General features: G+C 29.1%; 1 protein-coding gene across 4 annotated transcripts in view; it reads left to right on the top strand.

Annotated features, from left to right (window-relative positions):
* Positions 1-20,083, top strand: part of LOC107438703 (retinal-binding protein) — a 74,268-nt gene extending 54,185 nt beyond the window's left edge. For all 4 annotated transcript variants that reach the window (XM_087168196.1, XM_087168193.1, XM_087168195.1 and 1 more), the window contains exons 8-13: positions 2,674-2,752; positions 6,322-6,402; positions 10,557-10,646; positions 11,619-11,725; positions 14,129-14,444; positions 18,852-20,083. In XM_087168196.1, the coding sequence (XP_087024322.1) occupies positions 2,674-2,752; positions 6,322-6,402; positions 10,557-10,646; positions 11,619-11,725; positions 14,129-14,444; positions 18,852-18,958 (780 nt within the window). In that variant the 3' untranslated portion in view covers positions 18,959-20,083. The remainder of the gene's footprint in view (positions 1-2,673; positions 2,753-6,321; positions 6,403-10,556; positions 10,647-11,618; positions 11,726-14,128; positions 14,445-18,851) is intronic.
* Positions 20,084-27,289: the final 7,206 nt, after the last annotated feature.

The following is a 27,289-nucleotide window of genomic DNA, read 5'->3' as shown; positions in this document are numbered from 1 at the left end:
AATCTTTTAATTTTCTTTACTTTAAACTAAATTTACTGCAAAAATGGGTGTGCGTGCTTCGAAACTTTCAGTCGTAATTCATTTGGATTATTATTATTAATATACTATTGGACCGTTAGCACCATTTGTGAAACTGTTTTTTGCTACATTAATATATTTAATGCATTAACTAAAACATTAAAAAACATATAATAATTTTTATTTTGATGGGGAAAAAAATACTATTATCAGCAGTGAAACTGTTAATTAAATTAAAAATGCGCAATTATTCAGATGGCTGTGTTAAACGTTCTAAATATCAATCTTAAAACGTTTATCCCAATCAACTGAAGAAAAACGTGCTTCTTACACAAGTACCGTTATTTCTGAAAAGAAAACGGTACTTTTGTGAAATAGCGTCGACCATTTTCCGGTAGATCAAAAAGTTGTATCACACAACCCGATTTTTTCCAACAAAGTAAAACTATTTATCAAATGTATGGTTTTTGCTTTTATAAACCAAAAAAAAAAAATAAATAAATAAATTAAAAAAAAGAACCATGTAACAAATTAGTCTGTCTAAGCTAAGAACTCCTCCCGCCACTAAGTCTGAGGCCGTCTGGTGCTATGGAAACAAGAATGGCACATTTTAGGGAGGGTAGCACCACTCTAGGACTAACACAATAAACCGAAGAAAAAGATTCCTTTTCTCCCGCCGACCAGAGCAGAAACCACTCCAAAACAGTGACCCCGCACCCCTACTTGAAATGGTCATACCTCGGTACCATAGTCACCGCCACAGGTCCAGGCGAATGTCTGGAGGAGTTCTTATTTTATAATGTAACAACCCTGTATCAATCAAAATTAAAAATTAAAAAACATTACAATCAAAGTAAGAACAAACCATGATAATCGTATGTTCTAAAACATTTATTTTAACTTTAAAAAAACAAACAAAAAAACAGAACTTTTGTTTTATTTCCCATTAAATATTCATTAGTTACAATTATAGAGCTGTAATAAAAGTAGAGTAATCTCCCTGTTATATTTCCCCATCACTCGTCGTCCTAAACATCTGAGTCCCCTCTCTCATGTGCGTCCTAGACAATTTTGAGTGAGAAAAAGGGGCGTCGTGTGACAAGAGAAATGAGTTCTCTTCTCTGGTAAATTCATGTTTTGTACTTACAATGGCAATGGAGTAAAGTTAATAGCTTCAAGAACGTTTAATAATAGAACGTGACAGTAAAATATTATATCATTTTTTCCAACAAGACTTTGCTAGATTTAAAATTAGTTTCGAATTCGATTTTTCTTAATCTGTATAAAGTGTACAAAATGTAATGTATAAAGTGTCTGTATAAATGTCTGTATAAAGTGTACATAGATTTTACAACAATACTGTATCTTGTAAAATCATGAATATCTTTTTAGGTATTTTTACAACATTTGCATAAAATAACTTTAACTGTGTCAAGAAGCCGAACAATGAAATTAAAATTTGGAAAAAAAAATTAGTTGCATCACCTTATAAAGTTTAAAAAAGAAAACCCGTTTCACTCTTTTGAACTTGCTATTCTATTTAAACTTTATACCAGTGATTATAAGGTTAATCAGATTTAATAGCATTTCTAGTATATTCAATTTTTTTGTTGTATTATTTTAATTAAAAAATAACTGACGATTTTAAATTAAAGACATTTGACGATTTGATCAAAGAACTAATATTTGCTAAAATCTAATATTAATAATTTTATATTAATTAAAGAAACAGATGGTTTGAAAGGAAGAAGATTTTACAAATTTATGTCAGCTTCCGTACGCTCCCGTTTATAAGATTTCAAGTAATTGCGCATGCTAGTGTACAGGCGTCATCAGTTCTGGTAAAATGTTTACGTAATTAAAAATAAGTGATTTTGCGAAGAAAAAAAAACATAAATTATAAGCTCTAACGTAGTGCAATATCGTTTTAACTTTGACCTCAAAATCAAAACAAACATTTACAATGAATGTAGATTATTTTCTTAAAGCTGCGGCATACGTTTCAAGACGCTTTGCTCCACCTACAGATCTGCGGCAGCAAAAATTTGATAGATAACACTTTGATGAATTCAGTGCTAGAGCATGCAGTTTTTTATTGTTAATAATATTTAAAAAAATATTACTGACATTCGATTGATTATTTAACTTTTTTTTTAACTCAATCGTATAATTAAAATAAATATAATTTATAATTTTGAAATAGCGAAAATATACCTAGTTCCTTATGGAACTAGTGCAATTAGACAAAAATAATGTTTAACAAAAACCAATAAAATTATTTTTTACTGAATGAATCAATGGTTGTAAGATCATACGATTCATTTTTAAATTTCATCAATACATTTCTTCTAATTCGCATTTCACGTCCATGGTTTTAGTTCGAAGCTCGGCTTGAGCAGAAAACAGCATTTAACAGCTATAAACAGCGCGCTTGTAGCTTTGTCTTTGTAGCGTTAATCACGCCAACATAACGTAAAGACGCGTAGTATCTAAAATGAACGCGAACATGCGTATTTTTATAATGCACATAAAGTATTTATGATGCATTATTCGGTATTGTAATGTTTATTTATACTACTTAACTTAGTAAATATAAATGCTATTTTTAAAAAAAAACCGAGCATGCTTTGAATTTTTTTAACCCCTTTATTTCAGCTGGGAAGAAACATAAAAGGCGTCGTGTCCATCATGGATTTGAAAAACTTTTCCTTTGCTATAGCAACGGACAAAAGATGTAAGTTATTAACATTTTAAATTTGCATTGCGTAAGTATTTGCTAAGAAAATTAAACGCAAATTAAAAACACTTTGCCTTATGTTATTGCATCTGTTATAAAAACACAATAATAATTATATTTACAAATGTTTAACTTATAAAACAAAACAAAAAATATTTTGGTAGCATAAGGGGCTTAAAATGTTACTTGCAAATCAAGCTACGTTTTTTTTAAATATATATAGTTAGTTTTGTGGTTGTAAAATAATGTATATTTTGTCTATTTTACATTAATTGTACTGACCTAAATTATTGAAAATGTAAATTTGTGCAAAAAAAATTCTAAAGAATTACAAAATTTTCCCTTAATCACCCTATAACGAACTACAGTTGGAAATATTACGTTTAGGACATAGTACCCATCGGTTATTAAAATCACGCTCGTTCTGTTTTAGTAGTACTTTATTTTCGTCTTACCAGAGTTGCACAATGCACTGTAAGAAATTCCGGTATAAAGAACCGGCATTTTGGGTACTTCATCCGTAAAATTCATTTTGCCGTAAAATCTATTTTAACGCAAAATTCATTCTCACCGTAAAATCCCTTTTTACCATAAATCCATTTTTACCATGAAATGACCATTCTGTAATTACCTGACCACACTTCCTCTCTGCGTGCAAATTGTCTTTATTTTATATATTTTTTTAGAATCAGTTTTCAGGTAATAAACCGTCCAACCACTTGGTCTTCATTTCCACATGTCTTAACATTGTAATGATTCCATGCCTGCAGATTTGATTTCATAAAGCGGCTGACTTTATAATCTACTGATTTTATAATTTAGGATGAAAAATGCTTGTAAAATGTACAAACTTTAAAATTTATTACTCTCAAAAATGGAATTTTTATTCTAATTTTATAGTTTAATCTTTCCAATTTTGTCTTTCAAAACGACTGTATTCAAAATTTCAGATGAAGGGTAAAAGTTTTAAAATAACCTTTCATAGACTTTTAGTCTCCGGAATCATTTGAACTCAGTGAAGTATTCAAGTAAAGAATTATAGTTTTTTTTTATAATAAATAACTTAATAATTATAGCAAGCAAAACCAAAAAAAAAATTCATATGATTTTAAAACTTAAACATTACCTATGAAGAAATTTGAACACTTTCATTGTTAGCAAAATCCAATTAATTACAAATAAGCAATAATTTAAAAAAATATTTTTTTATTTAACACTTTCACGCCGGGTGTTGCGCCTGAAAGCGGGACGGAAAAGAGAAAATACTGGTAGAAGAACTATTTCAATATTAGATAATATTCGGGAGGAGTTAATCTATTCTCAACAATAACAATTCACTGTAAGGAAATTTATCACGGTGAAGAAGCAATTCAATATAAAAATTGCATCCGTTAAAAACAATTGGTAGTTATGGATTTTTATTATTTCCGGAAAAAAACTAAGAAATGAAATTTATTTGTTACCAGTTTTTACTCCGGTGCGCTGCCCGATGAGACAATCTAGTGCAGATGTCGCCAAAGTGGTCTATATAGACCCCCAGGGGTCTATTTAACATAAGCTGGGTCGGATCTGAGCCAGGGGGTCGAATGGGGGTCGATCCGAACCAGAAGTGACGATTGGTCGAAGGATTATCAGTATTTTTCAGATATGTGACAATTAGAAATAAAAGAAGAAGACTAGGAAATATATACGGGTAATCTTCAAAAATTGAGCGACGATTTTAAACTGCGTTTTGTTGATTTGGAAAACATTGACATCCCTGATTGGATTATTGTGCCATTTTCTGCTCAAATTGAAAACGTGGACATCAACCTGCAAGATAAGCTAGCAGAATTATTATGGGGATTTGAAGCAAAGACGCTTCTTAAAAAATAAACAATAAGCAAATTTTGGACAAAAATAAATATAATGCAAAAATATGTAAAACTTTACGAAATAGCTCAGCCATTTATGATAGCATTTCCAAGTTCCTATATGGTTGAAGCCGGTTTCAGTCACGTAAATTCAATCTTTATTAAGAACAGAAATAAATTAAATGGGGAGTTTCGAGGGGATTTAAGATTAAAATTGACCAATTTTGAACTTAATATAACGAACCTTGTAACAAAAAAAAAAAAAAAAAAACACCAGGCACACCCATGTCATTGATTAAGAAGCAATAAATCCGTAGTTACTTTACTTATTATTTCTACTTACTTATAATTACTTATTATTTCATAAATATTAAGGTATTTATATTTCAACATTAATATATTTTTCATAAAACCATTGTTACACACTATGTACTATTACTTTAATAAATTTTAAAAATCATAAAATAAATGTACAAACACAGTATCTAATAGAGTTTTATTTTAATTAACAGAAAATTACTTTTATGGGGGTCGATGGAGATTTCGAAAAATTATGTAGGGGTCGATGATCAGAAAAGTTTGGCAACCCCTGATCTAGCGTGACCCACCGGTGGGTCACCCCGGCGTGAACTTGTTCAGATACAAAAAATAACCTATCGATTGAAAATTTAAATTTAACGCTATAGGTGAAAGTGTTTTAAATTGGGAATTTTTTATTTAGATTTTAAAAAATACTTTTATGTTACCTTTCACGTTAGACAAAAAATTTCTTTTTTTATTATTTCAAACGGAGCACAACATTTACTCGAACGAAACTTTGAACACTTAAAATTTTTGAACTTTGAACTGTAAATATCTACATATTTATTTGAAGAAAACTAACCACAACAAGTTACTAATGTGCCATAAACTTTTAATTAATCTATGCAAATTTCGCATCACTACCAAAAAATTAAACTTGCTTATAGAGCATCTTATAGACTGCTTATAAACTTGCAGAGATGCTTATAAATTTGCTTATAGAGCGAATAGAGCATAAGATTCCTTGAGCTAAACTTTGAATGTTTACATATTTTGAACTTTAAACATTTATTTAAAAAAAACTAACCACGACATATTACTAGTGTGCTGTTAATTTTTATCTAAGTAATGAAAATTTCGCATCACTATCAGATAATTCAACTTGCTTACAGTAAGTATTAAAATTTGTAATTTTTCAGGAACTGCAAGATTTGATGCTTTTTTTCTCATTCTATCACATTTTATTTTATTTAATTATTTTAAATTTTTGTGAAATTTCACTAACAATAAAATATTTAATTTCTCTGTGCCTTTTTAAAGTTTCGTTCTCACTCGTGTAGTGTTGTCAAAAATAAGTGCATCAGTAGGTAACCGGCCAATTTTTTGACAGTTGACAGCTAGCGTCTAACTTTCATGTGCAGAAATTTGAATTGTCAGAAGTGACGAGATTGGCGGAAATTTGAATTTGACGAAATATTTTATCCTAAAATCAGCAAAACTTAACTTAACTTAACCTAAACTTAACCAATACAATACAACAACTAAATTTAAAACTTACTTAACTTACAATAACTTAAATTTATATAGGGCGCAGTGCATATTTATAAGAAATAGTTTATCGAATACGTTTTAATGTATTTAATTGATTTTAAATTGAAAACGCTTTTTTTTCTAATTTTTCTTATTTTGCAGTTATATCGGAGTTAATGAACGTGGCAAAAGTGAATCAAGATAATTATCCCGAAAGGCTGAAACAAGTTGTTTTGATAAATGGTAAACATGTTAATAAATCATTTCTTCCCATTAATGCTGTTTTTTTAAGGCTCCGTTGACATATCATATGATGAATGTCAATAATATGCTATTTTCATACTATTTTCCTTTTTTGTGAATAATATGCTATTTTTAAACAGCTGTAAGTTTGCAACAGTTACTCATGATTGTTACGTCAAGTTTAGCCAGTATTAAGCCAGCGCTGGCTATGCTAATTCTGAAATAGGCGCGAAACGTCAAAGTGAGGAAAGCCACAGTTTCGTGAAAATAAAAAATGCTTGAGTTATATATATATATATATATATATATATATATATATATATATATATATATATATATATATATATATATATATATATATATATATATATATATATATATATATATATATATATAATATATATATATATATATATATATATATATATATATATATATATATATATATATATACAAAGAAGAATAAAGTAAAATAGTAAAACTTTTAATGAGAAAACATAGAGGTCTTCATCAGGACACATCCTTTACAACTTTAGAATAAATGCGATATTTCTGAATAAAGAATAATTATCCTAAGAAAAAAATTACTCTTTATAATGTATCAATTGCTGAAAAATAAAAATGCAGTTGTTGAAAATAAATATGAAATAAAAGAAAGCAGAAAACAAACATACCGGGCGTAGTAAAAGTAAAAATTTTTTTAAAAATAGATAGATTAATTTAGCAGTTAACAAAATCTCGCGAAGAAGAATATAATTAAAAACAGTGCTTATAGCTTAAATCGTACAAAATTATTTTAAAAAATATGGTAAAAAAAATATGAAGCAGATAACATTTCAGTGCTGCCACCTATGAGAAAAATCTAGTTATAAAAATTATTTGGAAAATTTATTTAACAAAGCCTTTAATAGTTAATAGGAAGATTAATAGGAAGGAAGTAATTGTTAATAGGAAGAAAATTTAATTAATAATATCTAAACAAAATTATTTTAATTTAAAAAAAAAGACTTTTAAAATAGGTAATCGTTGTAGTTTAAATTACAGATTTAAATTAAAAATAAACCATTCAATTGACATTCCATCATTTCCTTATCCTCAAAATATGATAGGCTATACGGGTTTTTCTCTATTACGAAAATTAAAATTTCAGCCGTTTTTATTGAGTAGAAACCAATTAAAATTAATTTATTATTTTTAAAGAAAAGGTATTATATAAGCGACTGAGTTTTGTAAACGCAGCGTAAAATTTCCTTCATGATTTTTTATTGATATCGGATATCTAGCCTTTGTTTTTAAATTTTCAGGGATTAAGTACGTTTCTTTTTAAGCCGTTTGGTACATTTTTTTTTCCTTTATATTCATATTTTAGCATATAAATTAAACTGAAATATTATATTAAACGAATTTCAAGGTTTTAGTAAAGAATTTCTAGAAGCAACATATATTTAAGCTATTATAATGTAGCAGCTGTTATGGGACTTTGCATTCCCGGAAATATATTTATTTCAGTTTTAACTATTTCCAAAAGTAGTCCGCAGGGCCTGATTATCGCCTAGACCCAATAGGCACGGACCTAGGGCCCACACTTTCTGGGGGGCCTCAAAAATTACTAAAAAGTCCACAATATTACTTTTTAAAAAAAAATACTGAAAGAAACAGTTTATCTGAAAAAAAGGTATTTTCTATTTCAAATTCTCTTTATATTGTGGCAAATCAAAGTAATCAAACATTGCACTAATCAAATTCGAAAGTACAGTTGAATTTTAAACCGTGCAATTTTTTCTCCAACTGCTTAAGCAAACAACGAGAATGCATATTCGCAAAGTCTCTTATAAATGAATGATTAGTGTCAACAAGAACTAAAAGCTTATTCTTAACAAATCTGTAAAGCTGTAGATGGAAGGCTACAATCTTTAAAATAATTCAGTTAATCATTGACTTTTAGCAAAAATCACTGATTTCAATTGTTTGTGGTCACCAAACTATTTTTATTTTCATACAGCATTGTTTTCTTGTTTTATATTTTGCTTTAATATTTAGATGCGTAAACTCCATCTTAGAAAAATAATCTTCAATTGTCTGCTTTCAAAAGTGTTTAGAATGTTTCTCTTGAATCATGCAGTTCAATAGATTATTTTTATTGTTGGGACTACTTTTCAGAAATTTAATTTCAAAATATTTTGTTCAGGGCCCGGAAAATTTTGTGGGCCTTGGGCCTGAATTTGTCTTGATCGGTCCCTGGATTTCCGTGATATTTTCTTAAGTTCCCATTTATTGAATTTTAGTAATGATTTAAAATCTCTCTGGCAGCCATTAAATCATAAAATCCTCCAAAAGTATGAGTTTGGGGCACTGCAGCATAGAAGGCGAAAGAAATATTATAATTAATTTCATTTACGCCGTGAGATTAGATAGAAAACTCATCCAAATGATAATTATTTGTTGCACAGTGCACACAAAAATTGGTAGTCCAGAGTAACTTTTCATCTAACGTTCTAGGACTCAATTTTAATGGCTGGAGAGGGTGACCTTAAATATGCTAATTAAAAAGTGCAGACGATATTTCAAGTTGCGAAAAAAAGATACCAAAACATACTTTCTCATAATGAACATATCTTTTTTTTTTTCGAAGGATTTGGATTCCTGATCCCCAAAATATAGGGGGTAGCTTCAATCTGAGAAATATAATCTCAATAGTTTGGTTAGAAGAACGTTCCAAAGTTTGGACCCTTTTAATATCTATTAATTTTACTTTTTGCGTATTTCGCAATATTTCGTGAACATCTTCAGCGAGTTAAAAAAAATTTACACGCAATTTTAAAATTTGTTTATCCAATGATAATTCCATGCAAAAAATAACTTTTAGTAATAATTTATTATTTATTTACTTAAGAATGATGGGGAAAAATTCAATTCTAAGGTATACAATTTGCGGTATCATTTTAAAAAATGTAATTTTACATATCAAAATACAAAATTTGAGCAAAATCGGTGTAATAGTTCCTGATAAATTGAATTTCAAAAACCTCAGATACTTAAATGCAATGTTTTAAAATTTTTCACTTTAGTAGCCTCCTATAAAACTGGGGATTCCGCGTTCGGCTGACCACCTGACCGAAGCATCTGCTCCTGCATCCCAGAGTCCAAGATCAGGAAAACTGAGATGGGCACTGTAGGCCTTGGCACTCTATAGGCTGTCGCGCCGCTGAGTTTAGTTTACCTCCCATAAAAAGTTTTAAGGGTAAAAATAATTCCTCCAAATCAAATTCATGGATTAAAATTTACCGAAAAATCATAAACATGGGAGGAGTTTCCAGAAAACCATTGGTGATGAGGAAAATGATAAAGTTGTTTCACAGGAAAATCGAGAGGAATTAACAATCATATTTTTTCTTCAAGCAGCGAGCAGTGTAATTTAATTATATTAAAGAAAAATGCCAAAATCATTTATTTTTCTTTCTAATCTTATGTGTCTCGATTTTTTTACCACCATTTTAAGCAACAGAACAAAACAATTTCCCCGAGATCGAGTTTGGTGTCATTAGAGAGCTTTTAAAAAATATTGGATGTGCCTAGGTTTTCGATTCAATGTACATTTCTCGAGATATTTGACATTTTGAAAACTTTTTTAACACCCTGTATATTAGATACTAATAATTTTTCTCAAAAAATTTTCACATTATTATTTTTTATTATGGCTATCACAAGATACCATTTTATAAAAATAAAAAATTTAAAAAAAAGTTGTGCGGTGCAAAATCCATCCCCTTTTGAAAGGGCATTTAGCATTATGGTTAATCTTATAAGTATAATTTTAAAAAAACTGTTGGTTTGAAAGTTACTCTTCTGAACATTTTAGTTTTCAATTCTCCTGAGCAGTAAATTTTACAATTTTTAATGTAAGCAAAAAATTCTTTTATACTCAAATTGTAAATGATGAAACTTATTTCTTAAATTATAACATAGCTTTCTAACTATATATACAAATAGTTATAACTATAGAAACTTATTACATAACTTATTGCCAATCATTGTTTTCAGTAAACAAAACTCAAAAGCTTCTTGCATATTCAAATTGTAAATATTAAACATTTTCTCTTAAATTAAAAGAATAAGCTTAAATGATGCTAACCATTTATTCTATTTCCATGTAGTTCCAAGTTATTTCACCATTTGCTTTAACTTCCTCAAAACTGTTTTGGCAGCATCAATCCTAAATAAGATACAAGTGTATGGATCACCAGGTAAGTTGTATAAACCTCTTTTTATGATTGCTATACTCTCAGGGTTACGCGATTTCCTCACTCTTCAAATGTTTACCCTCTCAGTTATTAGCATAGTTCCGTGGTAACTGATGTTACATTTTGATATATTTTATTATTTTTTTACCCTTTTTCCTTTGATATTTATTTAATAATTTTTGAGGAAAAACTATATGGGGTATTTTTCAATACCCCATATAAAAAGGAAGAAAATTATAAATGTTTAATTTAGAATAAAAATATAAAATATGACATGGAAAAGGCATGAAGTAAAACATATTATTACTTGGAAATTTTCCTTCTTCGATAAGCAATAATGAAATTATTTTTAAACACATGAATTTCGAATTTTTTATTAAATTTATTTTAAAAAATTTCAAATTAGCAGAAAACATCCCAGTACATGAAATAACACATAGAAAGGGGCAAATACAGAAAAAGGCTCTTGTGGCTTATGCTGCAATTTCTATGTGTCTGAATTACGAATACAAATTATATTAAAATCTTAATAAACTAGTTTTATTATTATCATAAATATTTAAAAACTACATTTTTTTTTAATCTAAAGTAGTTAATAATTAAACTTAGAAATTTGTTGATAGAGAGATGCTATTAAATGCTTAATTCTTGTTATGTTGCCCTTTGCATTATGTAATTGCTCATCCTAGATTCATCAAACTTTACTCTCCCTCTGGGGCTCATTTTAACTGCTTACTGAAACAAAGGAGGGGGGAGGATGCAAAATCTGTCGAAACTATGGTAACGTGTAGGAGAAAAGTATGAAGAGTAGGGAAATCGTGTAACCTTGAGACATCTATTCTATTTACAATGAGTAGACTCGTAAAGAACATTAAACCAATATGCATCCGACTATACATTTTTCCAGCTAATGTAATCACATTTTATGGGAAATTTTGTTAATAAAAAGTCATAAAATCAATGGATATTTTTCAGAGGAATACCAACCCGCACTGCTCAAAATCATGGACGCCTCAGATTTGCCAGCGTTTTTGGGTGGAAAAAAAACTGATCCAGACGGTGATCCCCTCTGCAAGTCATTCGTAAGTCAATATTGAAATTAACCTTCTTACTCAAAGATGAAGCTTGCAAAAATGTTTAGATCAGCGATCCCCAAGTGGTCTTCAGCGGAACCCTATACCTCTGTTAAAGAGTTGAAGGGGTTCCAAGAGTTAGGACACTTATTTTAAAACAGTTCTTTTTAAAACATTTTTGAAACCTACAACTATATTTGAATCAAACCAATTTTTAACTTAACAATTGAGATGTTTTAACGAAATTAAAGTAAGTTGCCAACAGACAAGACATGTCAAATATTTTTGGAAAAAAAATTATTGAATTGAATTAGAAAAATTAAACAATGCATTGAATAAAATACTGGAAGAAGTAGCATTTATTGTCGTATTTTTCCCCTCGCGATCTTCAAATCAAAAAGAAGTAGGGGAGTGTCGGGTACCCCCGCCCAGCGTTTACCCCCTGCCCACTGCCAATTTCAAAGAATATGGATTATGATAATATTTTATGCATAGAATATTTTTTCAAGTCAATGGGCCATCGGACATTAATTGTTATATTAAAAAAAATATTATTTTTAAAGTTTCAAGTATTTATGATAAAATATTTGTGATATACTCAAGTATTTGATATACTCAAGTATTTATGATAAAAATGATAAATGAGGTTTATCTATTGTCAATACATTGGTCATTTTCATTTACACCTGAAAAAACAGTCAAGAAACATAATTTTTGTAACCGGGCGGGATTACCCGACACATTTTGAAAAGAGCTGAAAAACATGTTTTTTTAAATTTCTATTTTTTTAAGTTGAACTATCCTTTTTTTGGTTTATTCTTTTTGCATTATTTAATTAGATGATAGAACAAAAGAAACATACAAAAATATTGATCATTACTCAATATTATACAGAAATATAAGCAATACTCCTTAAGTGGGCGGGGCTACCCGACTCTTCCCTAACTAAATTCGTTAGCAAAGAAACGTGTTTCCATAGTAACCATTTTCAATGTTTACATAACTTCTTTTTAGAGTTCATTTCAACGATTACAATGATTCAGCTTACTTTATTTATTTACAGTCTATACATATACAACAAAAAACAAATTCATATCTGGACTATATTCAACTCCGGGACTGTGAATTTAAATGTCGGACATAAAATTTAATTTAAGATTATTAGTGATAAAACAGTGAAAAAATTACAATCCTCTTGTTAAAGATTTTTAAAATAAAGTATCTAATAATATGCAGTATTTTATCCGTTTAAAAAATCACAATTGTCTTTTTTAAAAATTAGTAGTCTTGCTTTGGTTTTTATAGCTACAACAGAAAATGAGCCTAATTTATGAAATCTGGGCTCCGACGAACGAAAGTTGATCATTTAAGGTATTACAGGTGAAAAACATTTAGAATTGCTGACCTAGATAATCGTTAATGTAAGGCAATTCCAGTATAATATAAGGATTGAAGTTGAAGGATTCGTCCGAACGAAGATTGATCACTTAAAGTTTTACAGGTGAAAAAAATTTAGAATCGTTGACCTAGACAATCGTTAATTTAAGGCAATTTCTGAATAATATAAGGATTGAATTTGAAGGGTTCCGCGAACGAAGGTTGATCATTAAGGTTGATCTTCACTGGATACTGGATCACTTGGATAAATCCTTCAGATACTCGTATTTTTTACCATATAAAAAAATCTGATTCTTTGTATTGCTACACTTTTACTATCTTACTCACGTGAGGGAGACGGTAATATTTTACAATCAAAATTTCCCAAACAGCGAGTGTATTAAAATTTCTAATAGACCTCTATACTTGATGATAATGCAAGTTTCAATCGCTTTCTGACTACTGCAAGCAAAATTGATTACAATTTTGTCACCAAAAAGTAATTTGCCAGCTGAAAGATTTCTGAAAGTTTAAGCAATCGCATTTTAACTGCAGCTTAGTACTACTTGGCAATCTAAGTTTCAATCATTTTATGACTGCTGGTAAATAAATCTATCGCCATTTTATTTCCTATTCGAATTAATCGTCAATCAAAACTTCTACCATTTTCTAACTAGAGATAACAAAAAAAGTTGTAGAGCAGTATATTACCTTATCACTTACAAATGATAAATACTGTGCTCTAAAACTTTAATAACTTTTTTGTCTAATTTTCAGATTTTCACGTAGTAGAGCTACAGTAGTAGTGTTTATATATTTCTTACTTCTTAATTTTTAAATCCTATACTTTTTATTTTCTACTCATATTTTTTGCTTCAAGTACTTGCACTTTTACTCGTTATTTTCTAACAGTAACTTTTCTAACATAACGATATCTTTTTTTTTCCTTTTTTAACTTTTTTTTACAAAAGGAAAGTAAGGTAACTTGAAGTTCAACAAAAATCTTATATTTATAAAAAATTGATTTTCTTTTAGATAAGGCATGGAGGTCAGATACCATCTAAATTCCATGTGAGCAAAGCAAAAAGCACATTAGCCAAGTGCAAGGAAGCGAAGAAACTTGTCGTTCCAAGAGCAGCTTTTTCAGAAATTGAACTGAATGTTAAAGAAGCTAATTCTGTGATAGAATGGGAGTTTGAAACAAAGACAAGAGACATTGGCTTTGGACTGTTTTTTAAGGAACTCGAAGCAGGAGACGAAGAAAAAATCGTCGAGATAGTTTCCCTGCAGCGTTTAGACACCGAAAACTTTTCAGAAACAGGAATGTTCAAGTGCGATAAGCCAGGAACATGTATGTAACTATTTACTTCAAATGTTTATGAAATTGCGATAATCCAAGAACATGCATGTAACTGCTTATCCCAATTATTTAAGGCCTGCGATAATCCAGGAACGTGTATGTCGTAACTGTTTATCCCAATTACTTATGACATTTCAATAATCCAGAAACATGCACGTAATTCTTAATCTCAATAAATTATGGCATTACGATAATCCCGGAATATGTAAGGAACTGTTTAACCCAATTGTTTATGAGGTTGCGATAATCCAGGAACATGTACGTAACTGTTTATTCCAATTACTTATGACACTGCAATAATTCAGAAACGTAATTCTTAATCCCAATATATTATGCCCGATATTAAAATCATCGCTTGAATAGTATTGGCTCAAAACTCTTAGTGCTTGATATTTTTTTTTAAAATAGGTTTAAAAATTGCGTATTTCGGTTACATATTTCAAGTGTACAGTGCGCAAGAAAATAAACGGATCACACTTAATAACTTTTGATCTAATGATCTGATCTTCACGTTCCAGGACTCAAGCTTAATGGTTCACAAGGATGATCTCAAATATGCTAATTAATTAATGCAGATACTAGTTTTAGCTACGAAATCAGTCCCAAAAACGTACTTTTCTTTAATAAACAAGTTTTTTTCGGGGGATTTGAATTTTTTAACCTTCAAAGAGTAGGGGACAAGTGCAATCTAGAAAATGTGGCCCCGATAGTTTGGTCAAGAGAGCGATCCAAAGTTTGGACCTCTTAATGTTATTTTTACTTTTTGCGTGTTTCTCCATATCTCGAGAACTTTTTAAGCGATTTGAAAACATCTTGCACGCAATTATGAAGCTTGTTTATCCCAAAATAATTCCATACCAACTATAACTTTTAGCAAATCTTCATTATTTTTTATTATTTCATTTAATAATAATCTGAAAATTTTAGAATTGCAAGGTATACAATTCTTTACATCATTTTGAAGAATGCAATTTTGAATGGTATAATACAAAATTTGAACGAAATTGATCGAATAGTTCCTTAAAAAAAAATCGAATTTTGAAAAACTAATTTTTAAAAAGTACGTTTTTGTGTCTGATTTTGCATGTAACTTAAAATATCTGCATTAATTAACTAGCATATCCGAGTCACCTCTTTTAATCTTTCTGATTGTAGCCCTATAACAGGTAAATCTTATAATTAGATTAAAAGTTATTCAGTGAGTCCCATTTTTTTTATTTTGCACACTATACATATACTTTAAAGTTGAATTAAAAAGAAATTTAAAAGAATTTTTCTAATTCAATGTAGAATTAGGAAATAAAGAAAAGTTTGATGTGAAATGAAAGTTGTAGAATAATCCTCCAAAAGAAAACTTTTGAAGATTAATCTAGATTAAATTATGATTTATTTTATGAGAAGCAAAGGTAAAAAGTTTATATTAATAAAAATATACAAATACATTTATTAGAAATGAAGTTTAGCACGATCAACTTCGAAACAAGGATCGAGGAAAAATCTTACTTAATCGTCCTATTTGCACTAAAGGAATTTGGTGCAAAGAGGGAATCGTGCGTATGTAGCAAGAGGGTTAAAGTTAGATATAAAGTTGTCTATATTCACAGTAACATGGCTTATAGTTTATCCACTCTAAAAAGAAATAGTTTTGCCCTTAGTTCCTACGTTTCTAAATAGATAAAAGTTTCTAAACAGGGAAAATATGAAATGGTCTATTTTGTTACTTTATTAACTTCCACCCGAAACTTTAGATTAAATAAATTACTATAATATATGAATTTCATTTATTTATTTATTTATTTTTAAGCTCTCAAAAATAAAAACAGCTGAACAGCATATGGTCTACGCTTCAATAATTAAGTCGAAAAATATAGATATAAAACAATATGGTAAATGCAGCATGTTTCGATAATGGCCATATTTGATCAAGAACGTGATGATTTCCAAAATATTGAAATGTAATTATGAATATTTTGAAATTATTCCTTGAATGATATTTTTATGTAATGCACTAATTTTTACGTTCTCAAATGCAACAGTGCTTACAAATGCTACAATGCTCAAATGCTTACAAGAAGTTCAAAGGAGAGGTTAAGAAAAAAGTTACTAATTTAAGATAAAAAGAAATTAAGAAGTTAAGATAAAGGGGGTATCTTAACTTTACTAATTAATTCATACAGATGGTTATTTAAGTGTGAAATCAGATTCGAAAACACTCTTTTTCCCCGTTTTAAAACTTTTTAGTCTCGAAATGTACAGACAAAACTAACCTTGATCTGTAAAATATATTTTTAATAACTTAAAACGGTGAGCTTTTTGGAGTATGTTTACGAACTTCAATGATAAATTCACGTACTACGAACACAATAATTCATAATAAATTTGCGTACTGTGTTATATTTCTGGATTTATGAAGCAATTAAAAATGCACATAATGAGACTGGTTTTTTCAAAGAAATCTCCATGCAAAAAAGCTGTTTTTATATAATTGTTTATTATTTGTAATTATTTAATTTATAATGTTCTAAAAATTTTGAACTTTAAGATTTTACGTGTTTCAACATCACTTTAAACTGTGCAATTTCCTATGAAAAATTACATAATGTACGCAAATTGAATGAACCAGAAATTTGAAATATAAAATTAAGAAGTCAACAATAGATTTTTCGTATAATTATGATATTATTCTCAGAATATTTCAATCAAAAATGCTATTTTTCACAGATTATACTGAGAAAAATGTATGGTTGAAGTTACAAGAATATGAGAAAATTTACCGTGTTTCTGGTTCTATGGGAACACCAAAACTCTCGGAAATTTTTACTGAAATACCTTGATCATGATTTTGGAAAATCAACACTATAATAAGGTTTTATAACGTGTGATTGAACTTGTTAAATGTGGTAAAATTTGATAATTTTATCATGATACCTTAGAGCACGTTAAAAAAAACATTTATTCGGTTATTTAATTTTTACTTTTGTATATTTTGTTAAATGCATGATAATAAGAACTATAATTTTGAAAACCAGAATTTCTGGTAAACCGTTACCATATGAACGGAAAAAATTACCAAATAAATGGTTTAAATGCCGTATATATTGGTTTTTATCACCAAAATTAATTTTTTTTTACCAGAAATCTTCTTACCATACAATTCGGTAATTTTATCATATTTTTTTCTCTGTGTATTAAGTCTAAAAAAGAAAACTAGAAAAATATTATTTAGTAATAACATCATCATGTTACTTATCCATGCCAAAGCGAATTTAAGACTCATGTGATATTTTTATCGGAGTACAAAAAGTTATTACTTAAATGAAAAGCTCTTTTGTTATTGAAGGATAGCGATATTCTCTGTCTTATGTTTTTATTCTTGAAACTAATTCCATTAATTAGAAAAGCAAACGGAAAAATATAATTATGCGCAATGCCCTAATCGCAACATTTTAGCAAACTAAATATAATTCGGAAATAACATGTTTTTTGGAGTAAAAAAAGTGCTTATTTATTCGAAATGATATAATTATAATATTGATAGTTATAATTGTTTAAATATTTGTCTAAGGCAAAATACAAAGTTTTCTTTCGCATGATCCCGCACATTGCTTTTGTAATATAACCTACTAGTGGGCTACGCCCCCTGCTCGCTAACGCTCGCCAACCCCCGAAAATTGCTGCGCAATCTTATATGGTTTGCCTCGCAAAACAAGCTCGCTTCGCTCGCTACTAACTTAGGTACATTGCAAATGCACAAAATTCTAAGAATTCAAAACAATCATTCAAATCCATATAAAAACTTTTTTTTTTTTAAAAAAATTACATCTTTTTAGTAAATACTAAGTCATTAAAATAAATTTGAATTCAAATAAATGACATGTAATTCGTTAAACCTATTAGAAATGTGCTGCAGTATAATTCGTGATATAAATCAAAAATCGTCAAATAACTTCGTATTATATAAATTCGTGAAGAAAGCGCTTTCGACGAAATACTAAAATAGAGATTTATCGACAAAGACTACTCACTTCTACCTAGCTTAATAGTATGAGATTGCCGCAGCTGATGCTCTCTGGTTATTTCAGTTTCCGTTTTTAAAAGCGCTATATGTTGGGGCACCTCAGATAGATTTGGCATGAGACATTTTTAGCTGCAGTCATTGGTCGATTCGCCGTGTAAGAGAAATAGTAGCGTAAACAAAACAAAGCAAACGTTGCCACCGGCGGAAAAGAAATACAGCCAAAATTTGGGAGCCAAGTAAGAGAATTATATACGTTAGATAAATTGATGAGATATGATAAAAACATACAGAAATTCACAATTTTTTTCTTCGTATTGTGTAATTTTAAAATTTGATTTAATTTGAAATTCGTTTAATGAGCTTTTATATAATATTTACAGATATACTCCTGTTTGACAACTCGTACAGCTGGATGAGGTCCAAAGAAATCTACTACAAAGTAACTGTTAAAACCCCGAAGGACCACGAGAAAGAAATGGCATCTTGAGCAACTCTAGACTGTCAATTTCTGCTTGTGATGTTTTATCTGTATATTTATGATGCAGATATAATATGCTTTATATCACAGTCATGGTATTAGTTTGCTCTAAGAAGATAACAATAGTTCATTGTTATTCTAATATAGGAATTCAGTTTGATACGATTGGAAAAAATATTTATATTCGCCTAGTCTTGAGATATAAAAACAAAGATACTAGGTGACTCGATTAATTTTAATGCCGATAAAAATTGTTTGCTAAATTCGTTAAAAAAAATAGTTTGAATGCCGTGTCTTGTTATAGAATTACCACGAAAGAAAATTATAGTACTGATTTCTAGCATGCTTTGAAAACTACATAGGTATGTTTACTGTATATTTTAGTTAAATCATATGATTTGATAAACTATTTGAATCGCTACTAAATTTTTATAAAATAGAAATGAAACGAACTTTAATTTATTTAAAATTTTAAACAAATAATCGATGCATAATCTGATTAATTAAATTTTGAAAAGATTTGATAATTAAGCAATTAAATTTTTTTCAAAATTGATTTAATGTACGACTTAATGCCTATTTCTTAAGTTGTAGAAGTACCTTAACAATTATAAAGTTTTATAACGATTATGAAACAAACCTAAATGTTAATCATTTAAGTAAGTTATTTTCCATGAAATTGGAAAAAGAGAAGCTTATCTAAAAAATATGTGTTACTCAATATTAAATAATAAATTCAAAAAATAAATATTTTAAATATTAACTGTTTAAAAATAAGCAAAATAAAAAGTATCTTTAATGATTGATAGGTTGTTGTCATCATATTTTCAACAACTACTTCATCAGTTAACAAAATAAAGCAAAATTACTATTATAAATATAAATTTGAATTCGAAAAAGTTCCTTTACTAATTTTTCGAAATTTATAAATTAGCAAAACTCTTTATTTTAAAATACTATTTTTGAAGAAACTTATTTCAGATTTTTGATTTAAAAAAAATTTTGGATTATACTGTTATGTAATAATAACTCACTGAGACCACTTCTACAACTTGCTGTTTGAAAACGCCTTTTAAATAATACTGGTTGATGGAAATTGGATGTTGACTAATAAAATGTATATTTTCAACACAAGTCTGTGCAAGTTATTTGCTTGGAAGTAATTTACTTGAAAATAATTTACTTGGAAGTTGGTTTTTTTTGCGATTTTCTTATTATGTACTAAGTGTGGCACGATGCACTTCTGTTCTCAAGATTTTTTTGCCAGTAATATGTATTGAGCTTTTTTTTCAGTGCAAAAAGAAACTTTTAAATGAAGCTCGTAATTGCTTTTTTAGATACTATTAAATTCTTTCGTGTCACTTAATATTCGAAATGTTCAATCATGTCTTAATGTAAAAGCAAATTTGATTCAGCAAAATGATTCATCTAGCAAATATACTAAGCAAACGATTACCATATTGTATCAAAGGAAATTTAGTACAATACTTAACTGGGAATTCAAAGATCTAAAAGGATATGTTTTGCTGTGTAAAGTATGTCCCAAAGTTGCATATTGATTAAAAATATCCAGCTATTATTATAAATGATAATAATAAAAGTAACATTAACCTATTATAAGCATGAAAAAGATTTGAAGAAAAGGAATAAAATTTTATTCAGAATTTCATTGAATAAGAAAGAAATGTGAATGAATATAATACACTAGGAGGCTCCGCCCCCTGCTCGCTAACGCTCGCCAACCCCCGAGAATTGCTACGCAATCCTATGTGGTTCACGCCGTGAACCATGGCTCGCTGCGCTCGCTCGCCAATGAACACAATGTTCTAGCACAAAGACATAGCATATTATCATCAAAGACATAGTATTTTATCATCAAAGACATAGTATTGTACTTATGTAGAAGAATTCTATCAATGTTCTTATTGGCTTTTAAAAAAGTATAATAGCTATTTAGATTGTACATGGTGAAAAGATCAAAACATTAGCTAAATGAGAAACATATTAGCAAAATAAATTATCAAATTTTGCAGTTACTCACCTAAATTCAACTAAATGTGTATAATAAATTAGTTAATGCTAGAAATTCTGAAAGCTTTAGAAAAAAAATTATTATTTAAAAATATAAACTTTAAACCTTAACTTTTCCTTGTGAGATAATAACCCTCAAAAAGTCTTTCATTTTCAAGAACACAAAAATTTGTTTTATCGCCAAATGAAATATTTTTTGGTGATCATCATTATTGAAATCAATTTCTATATTAGTTAACATTTGTGATAAAGTACATAACATTTTAGAACAAAATAAGGATGTTTTACATACAATAAATTAAAATGCATGGCTGTTAGCATTACCCGAGAAATACGACCCCTGTTAGCTGTTAGCATTACCCGAGAAAAAATAGCACTACGTGGAGGTCGCCATGCTGCATTTCTAATCGGGGAGTTTTGATTTTGGCAGTTCCCCTTGCCTACTGCCAATAGAAGTTTCAATTAATTTTTTTCCAAAAAAACATTTTTTTCTGCAAAGCTCTAAGAAATTAACACTAAGCATTTAGAATTTCTTTGAAAACACAATTATAGATTTGGCATCTTGGAGCAATTACTGAATGGCTGTCAAATGACTTAACTCTTGACAGGCCAACATAAAGTTGCCCATGACTAAAAACTTGTGTAGTCAATACTAAACTGATTTTCTCAAAAGTCTGGCCTTGTGACTTATTCATAGTCATGGAGAAAGCCAGCCTATTTAATTCCTAATTGAGTTTAAATTAAATATTATCATGTTTTTAGGGCATGAATCTGAATTGAACAACCTGATAATGCTCACTCTGGTTATTGTTTCCGTTTTTAAAAGCGCTATATGTTGAGCCACCTCATGTGACATTTGCCATGTGACATTTTTAGCAGCAATCATTGGCCGATTTTCTAACGTTGCCATTCGGGGAGTTGTAATGAGGCTTTTTTTTGGTGCCGTGTAAGAGAAATATATATATAGATTACATTTTATTTAGAGAGAAACGTAAACTGACTGAAAAACACACTATCAAGGCTAAAGTCACATTTTTGCCAATCTATATATATATTTCTCTTTCACGGCGACAAAAAAGAGCCTCATTACAACTCCCCGAATGGCAACGCCAGAAAATCGACCAATGATTGCCGCTAAAAATGTCACATGCCGAGTCTAGCTTAGGTATAGCGCTTTTAAAAGCGGAAACTGAAATAACCAGAGAGAGCATTCTCATCAAATGTGATCTCTTCCGAAATTCACCCTATCAGCTGCTGCAATCTCATACTATTAAGCTAAGCAAAAGTGAGTAGTCTTTGTCGATCGATCTCTATTTTAGTATTTTGTCGAAAGCGCTTTTTTTCACGAATTTATGTATTACGAATTTATTTGACGATTTTTGATTTATATCACGAATTTATTTGTTTTATTATTGTTATTAGTTATTCATTGAAAAATGAGTCTCAGGCGTGCTGTTACGCTTTAAGATTTTAGACTATAGCACATTTCTAATAGGTTTAACGAATTACATGTCATTTATTTGAATTCAAATTTATTTTAATGACTTAGTATTTACTAAAAAGATGTAATTTTTTTTAAAGAAAAGTTGTTATATGGATTTGAATGATTGTTTTGAATTCTTCTGAATTTTGTGAATTTGAAATGTACCTAAGTTAGTAGCGAGCGAAGCGAGCTTGGTTTGCGAAGCAAACCATATAAGATTGGGGAGCAATTTTCGGGGGTTGGCGAGCGTTAGCGAGCAGGGGACGCAGACCACTAGTATTTTGTATTTTCTCTTTCATGTTATGAAGGATTCTGGAAAACTACGTTAATCAAAATACTTGAAGATATCCCACACTGTAAGAAATTATGTATCATAATACCAAAAATGGTGGCAACTTACTTAACAACAAAATGGTGTTCAACTGCATCAAGAATGTTCTAGTACACTACTTGGTGTGAAATAGCCGCCACCCTTATTTGCATTCAGTATCACTAAATTTTTTAATTGTAAAATACAATTTGCACATCAGAGACACTAAATGTATTTTTGGAATACAAAAGTAAAAATCATTGATTTAGTATGTTATTTACACTAATTCACAAAAGCAAAATGTTTTGGTTAATCAAATTTAAAAGTAGCATAGAAAGAATAAAAAGATAAACTCGAGCAAGGCGAAACAGAACGGAAGCTGATAGCAATTATGCATGCTAAAATCACTTAATACAGTTCATAAGAAAAAGAATACAAAATATTTAAATCTATAATAACGGAACTTTCTTCGATAGAAACGCGCAAAGCAGCAAAATTTTCATAAGAAAGAATAATTGAAGCAATAAAGAAAAAAGAAAACAATGGAAATAACAATACAACCTCCGAAGCTGACGTTTTCATGGGGTACCAGCTCAGGAAGCAATGAAAGCAAAACCTTTTCTATTGAGAGAGCCAGACTAATGTCAAAAAATGCTCTCTCAGTACCCCGAGTTTTTTACAAAAGTCCAGGAAGAATACAAAAATACATAAAATCATGAGAATATAATACAAAAATGAGAATACAAAAATTCACAGTGGACTAGTCAAACAGCAAATTCATGAAACTAACTCAATGTAAAAGAAACATTTGAAATAAAAGAAAACAACGCCCCCTATTAATATGCGCAGTAGGAATATAAAAATTTATTGCTTCAATTAATACAGCTCAGTGAGACTTAAAAAATAAAATATAATTGTCCTTATCACACAATTAAAAACATGCATATTTATTGCCAGCAATCAAGATTTTCGGAAGGGAAAATAATTCTCGTTTTGCTCAAATGAGAAAGAAATTAGCAAAATTTTGTTCTATTATAGGTGTTTAGATTTGAATTACACCATGTAAGTCGTATATGAACGCGTGATTTAGTGGTAACCTTGAATAAAGTGCTCCGTTCACACAATTTTTTCGATTGTTCAAAATTATATTCGGAGAGAAATTACACCACAGTTTTTAAGTGCAGAAAAAAGACGTATGGCAACTTAAGATACCATTTTGGAGTAAAAACTTTTAAGATTTTAACTGTTTTCTTGTCAATTTCATACGTATAGAATATTTTTTCAAGTCAATGGGCCATCGGACTTTAATTGTTATATTTAAAATAGATTATTTATGCAGCTGGTAACATGGTAAACAACAATTTTGAAAATATGTTGAATACAGTCAAATTTTTTAAATTTCTATTTTTTTAAGTTAAACTATTCCTTTTTTGGTTTATTCTTTTTGCATTATTTTGTTAGATGATAAAACAATAGAAACATACAAAAATATTGATTATTACTCAATATTAAGCAGAAATACTAGCAATACTCCTTAAGTGGGCGGGTTTATTTGATTCTCCCCTACGTAAAATAAATTTTACACATCATTTTTGAAGTTTGGAATGTTAAAATAACTTTTATCGCATGCACCTAATGATGATTTTAGACACATCCAGCTATGGTAGTAAGAATTATATTTTTCTCAATAATCCAGTACTAAAATAAAAATTATTCCTAGAAAATTTCACAAATTGAAAAAAAGTACTCCATACACAAAAAGAGAAGCTAGACTGCGAAAAAATTCAGTTTTTGAGTAAATATACTTTAAGATTGTATGTGTATAGGTGCATTTTGCAGAAACGAATGTATTTTTGTGCACACTACATTAATTAAATAAAAGAATAATGCATGAGATGTACGTAAAATATACTATTATTAAGTTTTGAGAAAGGCAACTCAAGTTTAAACTCTAGTTATGATTTCTCGAATCATATTTTGCTTATGAATATAGTGACAAAATGCTCCCGATCAAAATTAATTATTAATCGTTAAGATGATGGAGAAAAATATTATATTACTACCATATTTATTACTATTAATTGTTACTGGTGTTATAACTATTATATGCATACAATCTCAATAAAAGAGCAAATTCAATTAAGATTCATATTACACTCAGAGAGTTTTATGTCAAGCATATATCTAGATAGAGATAAAGCACAATGTTAAAAAAAAATTTAATGAAAAACGAAATGTGTAAAATTCAAAAAGACTGTATTCTTATAACTGTACTCACTAACTTAAAATGAACGAATGAAAATCATTCAACTATTTCACTCTTTCATCTAAAATAAAGGAGCCTTCTCACCTTGAGTGAAATATACTCGAGTGATTTTCAGTATTAACTTGAGTAGATCCTTTTCACTCAAACTGGAGTGATTTTCAATCGTGTTTGAGTGATTTTATGTATCACTTAACTGGGTCCTTTTAACTTGAATTTGCGTGAATTTCAATCATTTTTCACTCATAATTAGCATCGTTCAAGTAAATATATTTTAATCATACTATCAATATTTATTCTTTTTACTTGAATGTCATTTAAATCATATTTAAATTAAATTAATCCTTTTCACTGAATCTCTTAATGTCTATCATAAATAAGATAGGTTGACTCCGACCCATCCCAAGGGGGGGGGGGTGTACGGAGATAAAAGTTAAATTATTACGTTAAAAAATTTCTCTTAAAACTAAAATTACAGTAAAATTTTGCCAAATGACAGTGGTGGTGAACAGTTAAAAGTGGATTAACTAAAACATTTGACAATTAAAAACATGTTTTAAAGGCAATGAAATCTAATAGAGCCGGTGTAAATGCCGAGAATTAAATGATTATAATAATAAGGAAACAAGAGATAAAAAAAAAATCTCAAAACTAAAATCAATGAGAGCTAAAAGTCTTAAGTGTAAATGTATAAAAGTGAAAGTCCGAATAGAAGTCGATGAAATCTAAAATCAAAAGTTGATAAAATTTCAAAGTGTAAGGCTAAAAGTTGATCAGTATAAATTAACGATGCCATGTTCTATTGTTGGTTCATGACTGGGGTCAGTTGATCTGGGGCTAAAATGTCCTCTAGGGTTTGCTTAATAATTTGAGTCACTATTTTCCTGCAGGTTAATAAAGCAAAGAATTGGTGTTCCTCTTCGTAGTTATTCATGTGGGTTCCACGAAGTGCCCGGAATCTTGGACAGTGCTTAATTAGATGCTTAATGTCCTGTCTCACTCCACAGTAATTGCATGAAGCTGATTTCCTGAAATATTTTTGTTGATAGATCCCGAACACGCCGTGGCCAGTAAGGAGCTGGTTTAAGTAAAAATTGGACTGCAGGCGCTTTATGTTAGGGTCTTTAAAAAATTTATAGCCTATCATAAATAGGCGGAAAATAAAAATATCTTTAACATGTGTAATAGAAATGATTTATCAGCATTCATTTCTTTTAAATTTCATCAATGGTTTGTTCGGTAATTAATAAGTTTTTTTTTTATTTTTGAAACTAGTCAAACTAGTTTTGAAATAGTTAAAAAAGTGATAAAAAAGTGAAAACTGAGTAATCCATCTGCATTTAACAATATACCGAATATAATTGCAAGATAATACTCTTTAGAGATCGAAAGCTTCGTGACCGACGTAGGTGCAAAATGTTAAAGATTTTTAACTTTTTGTAATTAAACCAATTTTTATTAACAGTTTACATAATTTTTCATTCTATTTAGGTATTCAAATAGTAGTTAAAGTGACTTTATTAGTACGTCAAATCGTACTTAAATATTTCCATCCTAGTTCTTGGGAACATAGCTATGATAATTCTTCTACATTCCATTTTATTCGGATGGTAACTTTTCCAGTTATTATATTTATGAAAGGTTAGCTAAAATATACTTAGGATTATATTTTTACATATTGGCAAAAGCATAACGTCTTTTTAACAGGGTACCCACTCAATTTCAGAAAAAAATTCCCTAACTTTTTCAGGTAAATTACAACTAAAATCAATACCATATTTTATCTATATCATTCAATTTTTCACCAGAAAAACTTTATTCTTTTATTTGTAATGGCAAATTTCTGCTTAAAAAATGCTTCATTAAATGAGTATGGGAACATTTCAGTTTGACTAAAATGTAAAATTTTAGCAACAAATAATTGTAATAGATTTAGAATTGTTTAACTCGATTCTCAATAACTAATTACTGTTACTGACAATTTTAAGACTGGCTATTTTCCAGGTATAAAATACGAATTATGCAGGATTTTGTGAAAGAAATTGCACCTTGCCCTGACTATTCCCTGACTTTTTTAAGCTAAAATAAAATTCCCTGACCATGTCAGGTTTTCCCGGTTTTAATCGTTCAATTGTTTAAATTCAATTATCGTTAGTGATTAAATTAATATCGTTCAATTGTAATTTACAAATGAACTGAACTCAAATTAATTGTTAAAAAAAGATAATAACATCTTTGGTAATTTTTAACTTG

Source organism: Parasteatoda tepidariorum, chromosome 7, assembly GCF_982258835.1.
Source record: "Parasteatoda tepidariorum strain Cologne lab strain chromosome 7, Ptep-v5.0, whole genome shotgun sequence".
Classification (NCBI taxonomy): domain Eukaryota; kingdom Metazoa; phylum Arthropoda; class Arachnida; order Araneae; family Theridiidae; genus Parasteatoda; species Parasteatoda tepidariorum.
The sequence above is the reverse complement of the archived record's forward strand: the minus strand, read 5'-3'. Positions and strand labels throughout refer to the sequence as shown.